Genomic DNA, 16,233 nt, shown 5'->3' on the forward strand with positions numbered 1-16,233 from the left:
TTTGTTTTTTTTTTTCGAAAACTTGGAGGAAGAGAGGTGTCGACCAAAGTTACGACATGAATGACGCCTCCATCCACAGGGCTCCGGATGAAAAAATTTAACTGAATGAATACACAATTTTGCACTTGGAAAGTCGTAGCTTAGGTTACTAGAGTTTTCGAGGGCTTTGTTTTCATTTTTGATGGCCATTTGACCCAAGAACTCTAAATGGCTGCAAGGAGCCAGGTATTAGGTGGAAAATTTTCAAGAAATTCAACATCAGCAGCAAAATGTCAATGTTTGAGGTCGTTGATTTCATTTTGGATGACCATTTGGACCTAAAACATAACACGAGGTTATGGGAGGGAACACGAAACTGAAAATTTTCAAAAACATGTAAGTAGAGGTTTGATGATTCCTGTTTCATCATTTTATGAGATCGAAAATCACAATTAAGTCGATTTTCGGAATTCGATTAATCGATTTTTGATCATGATCGATGTTAAATCTAGGTTTTTACTTTTAAAAATGAAATTTGATTACTAATTTCGAAGGAGTTTGATCATAGGTATATGAGATTAAAAATCGAAAATGAGTCGATTTTTGGCAATCGATTTATCAATTTTCGATCACGATCGATTTTTCATCGGGAAATTTATTTTTGAAACAGTAAAAGTGATTTTTCATTTCAAACACGCTCGATCGTATGAGATCGAAAATCACAATTGAGTCGATTTTCGAAATTCGATTAATCGATTTTTAATCATGATCGATTTTTGATCCAGAATTTTACTCTTAAAAATAAAAATTGATTTTTCATTTCGAACATGTTTGATCATACAATGAGATCGAAAATCGAAAATTGAAAATCGAAAATGAGTCGATTTTTGGCACTCGATTTAACAATTTTCGATCACGATCGATTTCTCATCCAGAAATTTATCTTTGAAACTATAAAATTAATTTTTCATTTCAAACACGTTCGATCATATGAGATCAAAAATCGCAATTATTGAGTCGATTTTTGAAATTCGATTAATCGATTTTTGATCATGATCGATTTTTGATCCAAAATTTTAATTTTAATCATAAAAATTTATTTTCATTTTGAACCCGTTTGATCATATATGAGATCGAAAATCAAAAATGAGTCGATTTTTGGCACTCGATTCGTCAATTTTCGATCACAATCGATTTTGCACCCGGAAATTTATTTTTGAAACCATAAATTTGATTTATCATTTCATACACGTTCGATCATATGAGATCAAAAATCGAAATTATTAGGTCGATTTTCGAAATTCGATTAATCGATTTTTAATCATGATCGATTTTTGATCCAGAATTTTACTTTTAATCATAAAAATTCATTTCTCATTTTGAACATGTTTGATCATACAATGAGATCGAAAATCGAAAATGAGTCGATTTTTGGCACTCGATTTATTAATTTTTGATCACGATCCATTTCTCATCCAGAAATTAATTATCTTTGAAACTATAAAATTGATTTTTCATTTCAAACACGTTCGATCATTTGAGATCGAAAATCGCAATTGAGGCGAATTTTCGAAATTCGATTAATCGATTTTTAATCATGATCGAATTTTGATCCAGAATTTTACTTTTAAAAATAAAAATTGATTTTTCATTCCGAACATGTTTGATCATACAATGAGATCGAAAATCGAAAATGAGTCGATTTTTGGCACTCGATTCGTCAATTTTTCATCACAATCGATTTTTCACCCATAAATTTATTTTTGAAACCATAAATTTGATTTATCATTTCATACACGTTCGATCATATGAGATTAAAAATCGAAATTATTAGGTCGATTTTCGAAATTCGATTAATCGATTTTTAATCATGATCGATTTTTGATCCAGAATTTTACTTTTGAAAATAAAAATTGATTTTTCATTCCGAACATGTTTGATCATACAATGAGATCGAAAATCTAAAATGAGTCGATTTTTGGCACTCGATTCGTCAATTTTCGATCACAATCGATTTTTCATCCAGAAATTTATTTTTAAAACCATAAATTTGATTTCTCATTTCAAACAAGTTCGATCATATGAGATCAAAAATTCGCAATTATTGAGTCGATTTTCAAAATTCGATTAATCGATTTTTGATCCAAAATTTTACTTTTAAAAATAAGGTTGATTTTTCATTTTGCGAACGTTTTGGATTATATAAGTTCAAAAATCGCAAAAGAGTCGATTTTTGACTCGATTAATCAATTTTTTACCCGGAAATTTGTTTTTGAAGCTGAAGTATTAATTTTTCATTTCAAACAAGTTCGTTCATATTCATAAATGAGTTCGAAAAACGCAAGTGAATCGTTTTTTTGAATATGATTAATTCATGGGGTTTCAATATTCTAACCATGTTCTTTCCGAAAATTGCGGTTATTCGAGGGGTTCTCATTGCATTTATTTAATTTGGAAACTCAAAATGACTCTCTCGGAGAAGATCATGTAAGAAATAAAATGGTCAAAGTGCTATAAATATTGGTATCAAAATCAAAATGTGGAGCTGAGAGTATATTTTGGCACCCGTATATTTTTCATGCAACATTTTCAAACAAAAAATTGTTTGTTTTCCATTTTTTTTTTTTTTTTTTTGATCAATTATTAAAATCTGAAAATATGCTCTGTTTGCTCTCGTTTTCTTTGGAAATTTTGGATTTTTTTCATAATTTTTTCCGGTTTACTTCGAAAATGGATGAATTTCAAACACTCCTCTCACTCCCCCCCTCCCACCACCAAGTTGATAGCAACATTTGATACAAAAATATGCCGGAGACCCTGTTTTTGCAAAAATGAAAAGAAAGATCTTTTACAATTTTTTTTTTCAGGAATTCTATCAGGTTTCTTGTAAAAGAAGAAAAATTGAAAGAACGGGAAGAGTCTGATTTTTTTCAGTTTCCATTCTGTTTTTTTTTTCAATTTTTTGAGGCCTTGCTGGTTTTTGTTCTTCAATTTGTATCTGATTTTTTTAAAAATCGAAGACCCATCGTGCAAAAATCCGCCAATCTGGCATGAAATGACCCTTCGGAAATTTCGCATTTAATTCGAAGTCCATAAAAAACACCCACGTACAAAATGTTAAAACCCTGAACTTTGAAACACCACTAAAAAAAAATTCCTCTATTCTTCTTATTTCATTCTTTTCTGGACAGCATCGTATTCAAGGTGGTTTTGTACACGAACGTGTTTTTCTCCCCTCGTCCCTCCAGCCTTGAAAATATGATACTTACAGATGTAGAATAAGTTGCCTATTCGTACGCCGCAAATAACAACATCATTTCGAAATATTCTAGCAAGGTATATTATCTGCATTATTATCACTCTAAACATACAAAATTATTACAAAATGAAATGTAAAATTATTACGATATCTTATCAGATAGATTGAAGAAATTTATTTCGATTCGTACGACGTTAAGTGAGCAAAAAAAAAAAAAAAAATTCAAAACATAATTTCAATAAGTAGACTAGATTTGTCCCTTCCTCCCTTCATTTTTCCACCCACTAAAAATGCTGAAAAATTCCCAATTATGATTTCAACGAATACCCACTACGAGTATTCATCAATAGATTTCTTAAGACTAAAAAAAAATATACACGAGTAATATACAGTCAGTAATACCTACCCACCTATAATGAATCCCAAAGTATATAAGATGAAAAAAAGAATAATGATCTCGAAGATGAATAACAGTGATACAGAACGACATGATTAAAAAGAATATACGAAACAAAAAATAACACAGAATAAAAACAAAGAGACGAGAAATACACAATTGGAATCTCATTTGCTTCAAATTGAAACTACTCGTAGGTACATATATACTTAATTAAAGAAATCTTCCGCAGACTAATCAGCAGGGTAAGGTAATCAACTCATCATCGCTCATCCGGAATAATTAATAGTATACGATCCGGTATACGGATCGAAGTTGGTAGCCGGATGGCCTTGGAATAAGGCCGGATTATAAGCCTGAGCTGGGGCAGCAGCACTACCGGATCTGTACAAATTATACTGAGCTGGTTGATGATTAAACTGTAATGGCTGCTGTTGTTGGGGCTCCGATTCGTACCTGAAGTGGGTCGCTGGTTGGGGTGGTTGTCTGGGAGCGCTTTTGAAAGCGATTTTCGGACCGAGGGGTTTTTCGGTTTTATCATAGATACTGGGGTCTTCGCGATACTGGCCGTCGTCGTAGTCTTCGATAGCGTTACTATTTTGGACGTGAAGAGTTGGCGGAGGTACCGTGATGCCCGGACCGGCCGGTTCGAAGCCGCGGCTGCTGCTGGCGCCGTATTTGATCTCACGCTGGTTACCTGTCTCGTCTATGTAACCGTAAACGCCTTCGATTTCGCCGGCGGCGCTTTTCGTTTCCAATTTGTACGATCCGTCGGCGTTTTTGTAACCGTACGTGTAAGAGCCATCTTCGTTTTGACGATTGATCTGCTGCAGAATTGGTACGGGAGTTGAGTATGGTTGCTGGAGTTGCTGCTGTTGACGTTGAAGTCGCGGTGCTGCCGTCTGGCTTAATACCGCGCTGACCAAGCACAACAGGTGTAAGAATCCCTGTAAAATTTGAATAAGGTATGTGAAATACATAGTAAGGAAAAAATTCGTTTTAAATTTATTCTACGTATAACTCGATGCTTCACAATTATACCCAAAAATGTTTAGAAATTATCCTATCTCGTCATTTTTTGTCAGCCTAGCAACTGGAAGATGAATAGAAAAGTAGTACAAAAGGCAGTTAATGGTGGTGCTTTGCGATTCCAAAAGTTCGTTGATATAGGTCCAGTAATTTTGGAGATACGAAGGTTTGAACTTTTCAAAAGCTTTTTCCTCGAAAGCTGCAAACTTTAGAGAAAAGTTCTAACAGTAGTAAATTAAGTATTGACCCATGATACTCTTTCAAGATCCAAAGTTACATTGAAACTGATTCCAACATTTTTGAGATATTGAATTTTGAACTTTTATAAGTTGTAAGCTTTCATCATAATTGCATGAGGTGGTACATCGTCGAGGGAATGGCGCACTTATTTTCGAGATTTCAAGTTTCATCAAAATCGGTTGAGGCGTTCTTGAGATATTCGAGTTTAATAAAATCTTTCATGCCATGACGAATAATTTTCGAAAATTGTGAGTCCTTGCGAAGGAACGACTCTAAATATCTGCCTGCAATTAGAACAAGAATTCGATTTTTGGAAAAAGCATGATTTGAAATGCCCAAATCCAAAATTTTAGGTGCTGAAATTAGATTTTAGACTTTAAGAAAATTTCTAAAAATTCAAAAAATTGAGATTTTTTTAAAAAAGTTGTAAAAATGTTAAGAAATGGTTCTGAATCTTGAAGTGGGTTTTGAAATTGAGGTATCGTTTTTTTTTCACTTGGGACTTCCATTGAAAGCATCACTTTATTGTTGATCATTTTTTTTTTCAGATGATGCGATAAAATTTTTGAAATTTATCAGGTAGCTTGTTCTATTTTGGAAGAAAAAACCGCGATTTTACTACTTGAATTTTTTTAAATTCATTTGAAAATGTCTAATGACGAATCGATAGGATGTAATACAGATTTTGTTGAGGAATTTGAGGGGGAAAATGTCATCCTACCTATCCCAAAAAGCAGCAAATTTACAGTGGAAAGAGAAAAAGAACAAATAATTATCTCAGAATTGATCAAAATGCAATAGGTATTTAAGAAGCTGAATTTCATTTTTGAAATTTTTGAGAATTTTTTAAAATTTTTGAGAATTTTTTAAAATTTTTGAAAATTTAAAGCAGGTTGTTGGTACTTTGGTCCTTCATGCCATGAAGAATAAAAAAAATAAAAATGAAAAAAGCTTTATTTTACAAGTGTTACAAATACAATAGATAACACTCGTGGCCCTAAGATAGGGCAAAAGCCTCCCCCAGCCTGCACCATTCTTTCCTGTCCTGGGCGATCTTTTGAAAGTGGTGATGGGTCAGTAGTTTCCTAAAGTCGTCCCTCCACCCAGCCCTCTGTTTCCCTTGCCTTCTTGCCCCCGTACTAAACCAGAAAGTGACTTTTTGTGTCCATCTGTTGTCCCTTAATCTAGCCGCATGACCCCCCCCCACCCCCATTTTTTTGATTTTATCAGTTTGACTGCATTCCGATTATTTTTCAATTTCATTTCAACTGTTTTGATTTTTATCCGATCTCTTTTTTTAAAATTTAGCATGGATCTTTCCATTGCATTTTCAGTAGTTCTTATTTTTTGTTCTATTTCTTTTTTATATTGTCCATGTTTCAGAGCCATACGTAAGAGTTGGGAGGACACATGTGTTGAAAGTTTCACTTTTTATTTTTGCTGGGAAGGGACCTTTGAAAATAAATTGTAGCGACCAAAATTTGTTCCAAGCCAGAGTTATTCTTCTTTCAATTTCTTCTAATTGGTTGTTTTTGCATGAAATCTTTTGTCCGAGATAGATTACACTTTCTACAGTTTCAATTTTTTCTCCATTAATGGTTATGTCGTATATTTCATCCACATTGTTTAGTAATTTTGTTTTTGATAAGTTCATTGCTAAACCTGCGTTTTTCCCCTTTTCATTCAGTTCTTCTATCATTTTTTCCAGCTCCTGTTTTGTCCCTGCTACCAGTGTTACATCATCTGCGAATCTCAGGTTGCTTAAGTAATCCCCATTGATTTTTAGACCCCTTTTTTCCCATCCCAGATCTCTGAAAACCTCCTCCAGACTGCTGTTGAACATCAAGGGCGACAAGGGATCCCCCTGTCTTACTCCCCGCTGAATATCAAAAGGTTCCCCAGGTACATCTGTAATTATTCGTCCTTTCAAATTTGAATATAGTTCTCTTATGACCCCAACAAAGAAGGGAGGGACCCCCCGTCTCTCCAAGGCCAACAGCAGAAATTTATGATTTAGTAAGTCAAAGGCTTTAGTGAAATCTATGAAGGCTAGGTGGAGTTCTATTTGGTACTCGTTACATTTTTCTACTAATTGATTTAGGACCTGAAGATGATCAATTGTGGAAAACCCCGAGCGAAAACCAGCCTGTTCTCTAGGTTGATATGAAAAATGTCTAAGTCTCCTCTCTAGAATTTTTGAAAAGATTTTAGAAATATTTGAACTTAGAGAAATAGGTCTGTAATTATTAATTTTGTCCCTTTCTCCCTTTTTAAAGATTAAAATGATATCTGAATATTTCCAATCTTTGGGTATCCTTTGTTCTTTCAAGATTTTATTAAAGAATTTGGTCAACACTTTTGTAACTATTTCCTCTCCTATTTTAAAGCATTCATTAGTAATTTTGTCTGGGCCTGGAGATTTGTTGTTTTTTAAGTTTTTTATAGCCCACTCTACTTCTCTAGATAGTATTTCCGGCTCCGAAAAACCTATTCCTAGTGCATTTTCTGATGGATTCAAATGATTTTTCTCTTCGTATAATTTGAAATAGAATTGAGTTGCGTGTTCATTAATTTTATTTCTATCATAAATTCTGTTATTTCTTTCATCAGAGAGGTAAGGAGTGTAAATTTTTCCCAGACATCGGGTTTTTTTAATCTGCTTCAAGCTTTTGGTAGATTTCATAGTTTCAAGAATATATTTTTCGTTTTTTTCTTTGTTGACAATCCTCAACTCTGATTTCATCCTTTTACATAGTAGATTTAATTCTATTTTTACTTTTGTTGTTTTATGTTTTTTGAGTTTTAGTTTTTCTCTATCCTGAATCAAGATTTTTATACCATCTGGTAATTTGCTGGGGTTTAGTGTTTTATTTTTTATTTGTGTGTTTTCATTGGCATTTATTAAGTTTGAAAATTTAAAGCAGGTTGTTGGTACTTTGGTCCTTCATGCCATGAAGAATAGTTTTTGAAAATTTTTAGTCTCCACGAAGGAACTACTCGAAATATCCACCTCAAGATTTGAAGAAGAATTCGATTTCAGACTATGCTCTTTCCAAAAATCACGGCCCCGTTCAAATCGGAGTGTGACAACTCAAGCAGTTCCCTTGTTGGATTTTTTAAAAAAATGTACTTCTTCAGTAAAAATGATAAGAAATGGTTCTGAAGCCAATGTCAACTCTGGCCACTCAAATTTCACCATCATTTGTCATCTTAGAGCTTCCAGTGCGATTGTCAATTTCTCCAGAATTGTTTGAAGTTCTCCAGAAAGTGTGGAAAAATTGTGATTTATTCTTAACCTATTTGAAGAGTTTATTCAGAATTTGGAAGTGTTTTTTTTTTTCTATCAGCTCAACGAAGAAGAATTTAAAAAATCAAAAAGTTTCTATTCGCGAAGAAATCTTTGAAATGCGAGAATGTTGGTATTTTTCCTGAAACCAATCGCTCGTATCTGAATTCCACCATTTCTGGTAATTCTGGAGCCTCCACCGTGTTTTTCGATTTCTCCAGGACTTTTGATTTAATCCAGAGAGTGCAGAAATCGATTTGTGTAGTTAAAAATCGAGTCGTGGGGTGTTCTCGACCTTTCTGGAGACTCCAAAATTGCTAAAAAATAGTGGCATTTGGTTTTTAAAGGAGTCAATATTCGCTTCAGAACTGATTCGCATCAATTTTACAGAGAAAGTGCTCAAAAAACAACATAAATTAAAGAAAAATCGTTAATTTTTTGAGCTTCGAAAATTCTTCAAAAATCAAAAAATCAATTTGGACAGCTGCAATCTCCTTTATCGTCGTTTCAGACCAGACTTATTCCAAAAATTGCGTTCCTGTTTAAATCAGAGACAAAAAGGACACCTTTTCGATTCAACTGAAGTGAAAAGCGGTCTTTTGACCCCCCCCCCCCCGCTTTCACCATATCCCACTACAAAAATCAAAAAAAGTCTCAAAATATATATCATCATGATGGAAGGGAGTTGTAAATTATTCTAGCTTTAAATTTTCATCAATTTTTAGAACAATAATTTCAAGTCGGTTCTGGGAAAATATCAAAATTTGATTCGATTAAAAATAAATACAAACCTGTAATTTGATTGACCCCCCTCTCCCTCCCTCTCTCCCATTTCAGTCTTTCAACCAGTGAAATCTAAACAGTTTCTCGAAATATCAACATGCGAAATTAAATTTGAGAAGAGGTGCAAATTGCAGCTTAAAATCTTGACTAATTTTTCGAACCATTTTCAGTTTGACGTATGAAAAATATTGAAATTTGACTCAAGTGAAATAAGAAGACGTAATTTGTGTCCCTACTCCCCCATTTTTAATCTGAAAAATCGAGAGTCCCTCAAAATAGAGATGGAAAGAGAGTGAGAATTTCAATTACAATTTTTGACGAATTCTTGACAATTCAAACTTGGCCTGTGAAAAGGATCAAAATTTGAATTAATCGAGATTTTTTTGATTATTAAAATCGTGAAATTGAGAGAAGATGGAATTTCATTTCTCAAAATATTGGCAAATTGAAGGACGAATTTCAACGAAGCTTTTTTTAAATAAAATTGGATTCACCTCTTCCCATTTCTGCTTTTCAACCAATAAAATCTAAAAAGTTCGTCAAAATATCAAATGCAAAATCAGGACGAGGGGGGGGGGTGCAAATTTTAGCGTAAATTCTTGATCATCACAAGGTGATCGTGATGAGCACGATCTATTCCGATAAAATTATCGTCACTACTTCGTTTTTTTTCCAGTTCTTAATTTTTCCAGTTTTTAAATTCTGTTCCAGTTTTATTTTCTTGATTTCACTTTTAGTTTGAATTTATAGTTTTGTCATTTTTGTTTTAAAAAATCACGCATGCAAATAACATCATTTTATTTTTTGTGAGGAAAAAAATTGAAAAATTGACCGCGAAGGGATCCACAGGCGGGGTATTAAACTGAAAAAGATGAAATCAAAGTTCCAGTTTTCAGTTTCAGTCCCCCTCCCCCCTCCCATTAGCTTCATTTTCTGCAAAGTACGTCATTTTATTCTTACCTGCAGGGAACCTTTTGTACTGCAATTTTCCAATTTGAACGAAACCAAGCTAGATTGGAAGAGCAAGTCTCAAAACGTCGATACCTACTCAAAATTTCACCCCCTCAAGTCCGTTTTTCGATTTTTAGAGAGTTTTGAGAAAATTTTAAAAATTTATTAACGCAGTTTTGGGGACAATTTTTTCATTTTTTTTAAATGAAATATGAATTAAATTTTTTTGAGAAAAGTGGACCAATGTGAATAATTTATTTAATTCAACTTCCACGCAGAGCCAACTGGAGCATCCACCGAGTTTTCAAACTCTTTCACAAATTTCAAATCACTCTATCGAGGAGATGTCCTATAAACACCGACTAAAGTTACACGTCTGAAAGTTCATTTTCGGACCATCCAGAGTCCATAAGGATTTAAAATGTCAATTTTAATAATTTTTCAATTTTTTAATTTTTTGTTCATTCTACACTCGAGTGTTTGAATTCTCAACTCCCAGTCTCATTAAGAATGACAATGTTTTGACGTACGACTCACGTTCAGAGATTTCAAGGATCGAAGAAACAATTTCTTTTTTTCTACCCAAGACAAGCATTCTCGACCAACACGAGAAATTATTCGAAAAATGCCCAAAAAACTGAATCCACAAACACGCGAATAATTTTACGAAATCGGTTGAGAATAATTTAACGGTTTTAATTATATAGTCTGTAGAATCACATCAGGCATACCTCGTATACCTGAAATCGAAATCTCACAATATTTCTTCATAATTTACTTTCTCAATCCCTCACACGCATTCTCTCTCACAGACATTTTGCTCAAATATGCACTTCGTATCAACAATACATAAACACGACTCTACCATAGGTGGATACGACGATTCAATTCGGCAGCACGTAATTTGGCGGAAGATCTCGTCTGTCGTTCGTTAACACGATCTTATTTCATTATTTATTCAGTTCAAACCGTAAAAATTATCTGCGATCGGTGTAAACTGTAAACCGCGAAACCTTCCAGGTGAAAGTACCAACCTATAGGTCTATACGTAGACGTACTACGTCGTATACATCGTACATACTATATATAAACGAATACATACACATTATACGTACTCGTACATACCTATACATAAACTTACATACGAGTATATGCGCACCTTTCCGGTACACCGAGTGGGTATTAATTGACGAATGCGAAAGGCGCCTAATTTATATTTATTTCTTCGGTTTTAAAGAAACATTTTACATAACGTGTCCACTATGTCCAGCCATCGTCGTCGTTGTCGTGTCATCCACATCTGACTATACGAGTTGGCTACTTATTAATCCAATACGAGTGCACGGACAGAAAGAAAGAGAAAGAGAGAGAGAGATATACCTTTACCTATACATGGATAGGGATACATTACATTTACACACTCGAGCTTGTGGCTATTCAATTACCTGCCTACTTATGCAGCTACTGTGCTGGTCTTGGTGCCCACGACGACGACGACACTTGCCTTGCTACGTGACCAATTGACCATCATGTAATGAGCCATGACCAACTGAATTTTTATACGTCTCGTATACTCAACTCACTCATGTCACAGATGATTCATAAGTCATACATAATATTGCAGTCAGACTGTGAGATGAGATTCTTTGTCTTTATAGACTTGAAACGAGAAATGCGAGTTCATCAACATTGATATTACGAATATCCTATTATAGAAATCCCGAATGGGTTCAATTTATGCGTAATACACATACGAGTACACGTAAGTACGATAGACAGGTAGCCCACGTTAATTAGCCGCATGCGAAAGGAAGAAATGGAATTAAAAGGGTATGAAAACAACAACTGCGTAACGTAGTCGAGTGAAAATTACGAAATAACGATACTGAAATCCGGTTCGTTTAGAAAATTTTCAATGGGAAGAATCTAACGTCAAAGAGGTAGCGAATTTTGAGCAATTTGAATTTTTAAAAAAACCATTATTAAATTTAAATTTAGCCCCTTCCACTTTCGTGAGACAAGACAAATTTGAATTCAAAATAAATTCCCAAAGCCAGGTGAATTTCGAAACCGGTTCAATAATGTCGGACTAAATTTAATTGAAAATTTTAATAACATTAAGTTAATGCTGGGACTGGTCAACAGATCCTCTCCCTGAAAAATTCTTCAAACATTACAAAATTGTACAAAAAACTACAACAAGGAAAATAAGTCTACCAGCCAAAAATTTCTATCGAGAAAAAAATTGAAAGAAACATCAAAAAATACAAATTTTAAGCTCCGAATTTTCATTTTTCGATTTTAGGAAAATTAATTCAACTCGATAAAAATGGCCAAAAATATTCTATGGAATTAGAAGAAAAAGCTCGAGTTTGGTTCACATCTTGTTTTCGACCAGTAAAAAAAAAGTCAGTTTGTGTATTTTAGCCATTCTGAACCTCTCTGCATATTTTTTAATTTTTCAACCACGACAAAATTTTATTAAAAACTTGGTAAAGTTCAACCTTCAATTTGCCAATATTTTGAGAAATCAAATTCCATCTTCTTTCAACTTCTTGACTTTTAATCTCAATCAATTCAAATTTTTATTCTTCCCACAGACTAAGTTGGAATTTCAAAAATTCGTCAAAAATTATACTTAACCCAAATTCTCACTTTCTTCCCATCTTTTTGAATGGTTATATTTTGAGAAACTCTCGATTTTTAGGGTCCAAGATGGGCAATACATTATGTTCAATACGCCAACTTGAAAATAGTGCCAAAAATTGGCCAATATTTTAAGCTAAAATTTGCACCTCGCCCAATCTCAATTTTGCATGTTGAAATTTTGAGAGAATTTTTAGATCTTACTAGTTGAAAAGCAACAACAGGGAGAGGGGGAAGGGGGTAAATCAAATCACAGTTTTACATTTCAATTGAATCAAATTTTGACATTTTCCAAGATCCAACTTGAAATTGTTCTAAAAATTGATCGAAATTTTATGCTAAAATTCACAACTTCCTCCATCATGATGATATTTTAAGACTTTGAATTTATTAGTAGAATGTGGGGGAGGAGGCGGGGTCAAATTACAGCTTTTCACTTCAAGTGGATCAAAGAGAATGATGTCTTATCAGCCTCTGATTTGAACAGGAGAGCAATTTTTGGAATGAGTATGGTCTGAAAGGCCAATAATCGAGATTTCAGCAGTTCAAATTGATTTTTTGAGTTTTGATGAATTTTCAAAAATCCAAAATTATTGATATTCAAACATTTATGTGTTTTTTTTTTAGCATGTTCCAAGTAAAACTGATGGAAATCAATTCTGGAGCATCCAGACCCAGACAGGGAGAGAATACGCCACTATTCCATTTTAAACTCCTCAAATGAATTTCAACACCCTTTGAATGAAATAAAAAAAAATCCTGCAGCAATCAAAAATCACGCTGGAGACTCCACTTTTTCAAATTTGTTCCCACTGAACTGACGAGAAAAACATCACACTCCCAAATTACGAATAAACTCTTCAAACAGGTTGCGAATAAAGCATAACTTTTCCACGCTTTCTGGAGAAATTCAAACAATTCTGGAGATATTGAAAATCACGGTGGAAGCTCCAGGATGACTATAGATGGTGAAATTTGAATGACTCGAGTTGGCATTGGCTTCAGAACCATATCTTATCATTTTTACTGAAGAAGTAGTCTATATTTATTTTAAAAAATCAAACCCAAACTAAAAAAAACTTTTTTAGAAAATCCTCCTTTTTTTAATTTTTAGAAATTTTGTAAAAATCTAAAAATCAATTTCAGCGCCTAAAATTATGTATTTGGGCATTTCAAATTATGCTCTTTTCAAAAATCGAATTCCAGTTCAAATCGGAGACAGTTATTTCGAGTAAGTAATTCCTTCCTAAGGACTAAAAATTTTCAAAAATTTTCTTTATGGCATGAAGACCAAATTATCAAGAGGGTCATTCCACGTCAATTGGACCAAGAAGTGGTAGGTGGGTTCGGCGATTTTTTTGAAATTTTTCCTGTGGAAAGACCTTCCGAAGGGATGACCAATGGCGCAAATCGCAGCCCTCTAGCTCATTTTTAACGGCAGCCAGGGGGTGTCAAAATTTTCAGTGAACCTAAAATATCATCCATTTCAGCAGTGGATTGCTCGATAACCGCGATACCTACCAAAATGGAACTTTTTCTCATTGTTAGGGGTTTTGAAAGGCTTTTTGGTGATATCATAAAAATCAGTGTTGCCACTTTTTTTCGTACAAAAAATTAGCTCAAAAAGTTTCAAAACGAAGTTTTCACATCGTTCCGACTCTCAAAAATTCTGAAAAAAAATATATTATGGACAACTGTTAATGCTGAACAACATACTAAAAAATTGGGATGGTAACTTGTAGCAAAGTCGATTTAAAAAAATTTAAACTTTGCGAAAAAATGCGATTTTTTGATTTAAAACATGAAATAAAGTTTTGATTGGTGAAGTTGACCCATTTGACCCCTATTTTCACGTATCTGTTGAAAAAGTTGAAAAAAACCCTTTCACTCAATAAAATGAACTCATCACAAAAAAATCAAAATTTGAAAAAATTCAATTTTCAATTTCAAACATCAAAAAAAGCTTAAATTTATTCAGTTGTCTTATTTTGACCACTTTCTGACGTATTTCATGAAAAAGTTGATAAAAATCTCACTCACAGCAAAAAAAATGAAATTTGCTTTTTTTTGAATTTTTTTGAATTTTGATTTTTTTGTGATGAGTTAATTTCACCGAGTGAAGGGGTTTTTTCAACTTTCTCAACAGATACGTAAAAATAGGGATCAAATGGGTTAACTTTACCAGTCAAAACTTTTTTTCATGTTTTAAATCAAAAAATCGCATTTTTTCGCAAAGTTTAAATTTTTTTAAATCGACTTTGCAACAAGTTACCATCCTAATTTTTTATCATGTTGTTCAGCATGAACAGTTGTCTATAATATATTTTTTTCAGAATTTTTGAGAGTCGGAACGATGTGAAAATTACGTTTTGAAACTTTTTGAGCTAATTTTTTGTACTACGAAAAAAAGTGGCAACACTGATTTTAATGATATCACCAAAAAGCCTTTCAAAACCTCTAACTATGGGGAAAAGTTCCATTTTTGTAGGTGTCGCGGTTATCGAGCAATCCACTGCTGAAATGGATGATATTTTAGGTTCACTGAAAACTTTGACACCCCCTGGCTGCCGTTAAAAATGAGCTAGAGGGCTGCGATTTGCGCCATTGAACATCCCTTCGAAAGGTCTTTCTACAGGAAAAATTTCAAAAAAATCTCCGAACCCACCTACCACTTCTTGGTCCAATTGACGTGGAATGACCCAATAGCTTATTTTAAATGTTCAAAAATTCCAAAAAATTTGAAAAATGAAATTCAACTTTTTAAATATTGCATGTTGATGAATTCTGAGATAATTATTTGTCATTTTTCTCTTTCCACTTCAAATTTGCTACTCTTTGAAATAGAGTAGGATGACATTTTGTCCCTCAAATTCTTCAACAAAATCTAAATCACATCCATTCAAATTCGTCATTAGATATTTTCAATTGAATTTCAAAAAATTCAAGCAGTAAAATCTTTGTTTTTTCACTCGAAATAGAACAAGCTACCTGATAAATTTCAAAATTTTTCTCGTACCTACCCTACCTATAATCTGAAAAAAGGTTGATCAACAATAAACGTACCTAATGCCTTCAATGGAGGAAATTTTTCAAAAAAATTAAGCTTCGTTCCTCAAAATTCATGCACTTACCAAAAGATATAAAATTGAGAAAAAAATCCCAAATTTGAAAAAAAACGAAACCTTAATTTCAAAAATCCACTCGAAATCGCATCCACACCCTTCTAGCCGAATTTTCTACTCAATTTTTCCCCAAATTTTTCAGCCAACTGTACCACAACTTTCGTAAATCTAGACCAATTGCACAAAATAGACGAGATAAATCCATACACAAAATTATACTAGATACAGGTACAGGTACAGGTACTTACCAAACTTACGGACGACATCATTCGGCACATGCTGCACAGCCAACTTAAATCGAACGAATAAAAAGCGCACGCGACAAACCTATTATCTAGGCGCTCTCGGAAAACGTCGATCCGACCAGCGAAAGAAAAAGAAAGAAAGAAAAAAGTACAACAAACACTAAAACCGGTAGCGATTCTTCGCGAACTACTTGACTGTGGTATGATTTCTCGCGGCCTCGTTGAGTTCACTTCATGCGTAATCGCCAACAATGCAGTTCGGGCGTCTTAATGTATGTTACTCTATATTAAATTAT

At 33.6% G+C, this 16,233-nt stretch overlaps 1 protein-coding gene across 1 annotated transcript; it reads right to left on the minus strand.

Annotated features, from left to right (window-relative positions):
- Window positions 1-3,295: 3,295 nt before the first annotated feature.
- LOC135847229 (uncharacterized) lies at window positions 3,296-16,223 on the minus strand. The gene is made up of 2 exons (XM_065366678.1): window positions 15,941-16,223; window positions 3,296-4,582 (listed from the first exon to the last, which is right to left on the minus strand). Exons 1-2 carry the CDS (start codon window positions 15,968-15,970, stop codon window positions 3,905-3,907), a joined length of 708 nt encoding a protein of 235 aa, XP_065222750.1. The 5' UTR covers window positions 15,971-16,223; the 3' UTR covers window positions 3,296-3,904.
- Window positions 16,224-16,233: the final 10 nt, after the last annotated feature.

This window comes from Planococcus citri, chromosome 5 (genome assembly GCF_950023065.1).
Source record: "Planococcus citri chromosome 5, ihPlaCitr1.1, whole genome shotgun sequence".
NCBI lineage: Eukaryota > Metazoa > Arthropoda > Insecta > Hemiptera > Pseudococcidae > Planococcus > Planococcus citri.

Bases quoted from the DNA above. Each gene is read 5' to 3' on its own strand.
- LOC135847229 (XM_065366678.1), bottom strand. From the start codon at position 15,970: ATGTGCCGAATGATGTCGTCCGTAAGTTTG. The intron at 4,583-15,940 runs GTAAGTACCTGT...CAAATTTTACAG, and splicing joins TGATGTCGTCCGTAAGTTTG to GGATTCTTACACCTGTTGTG.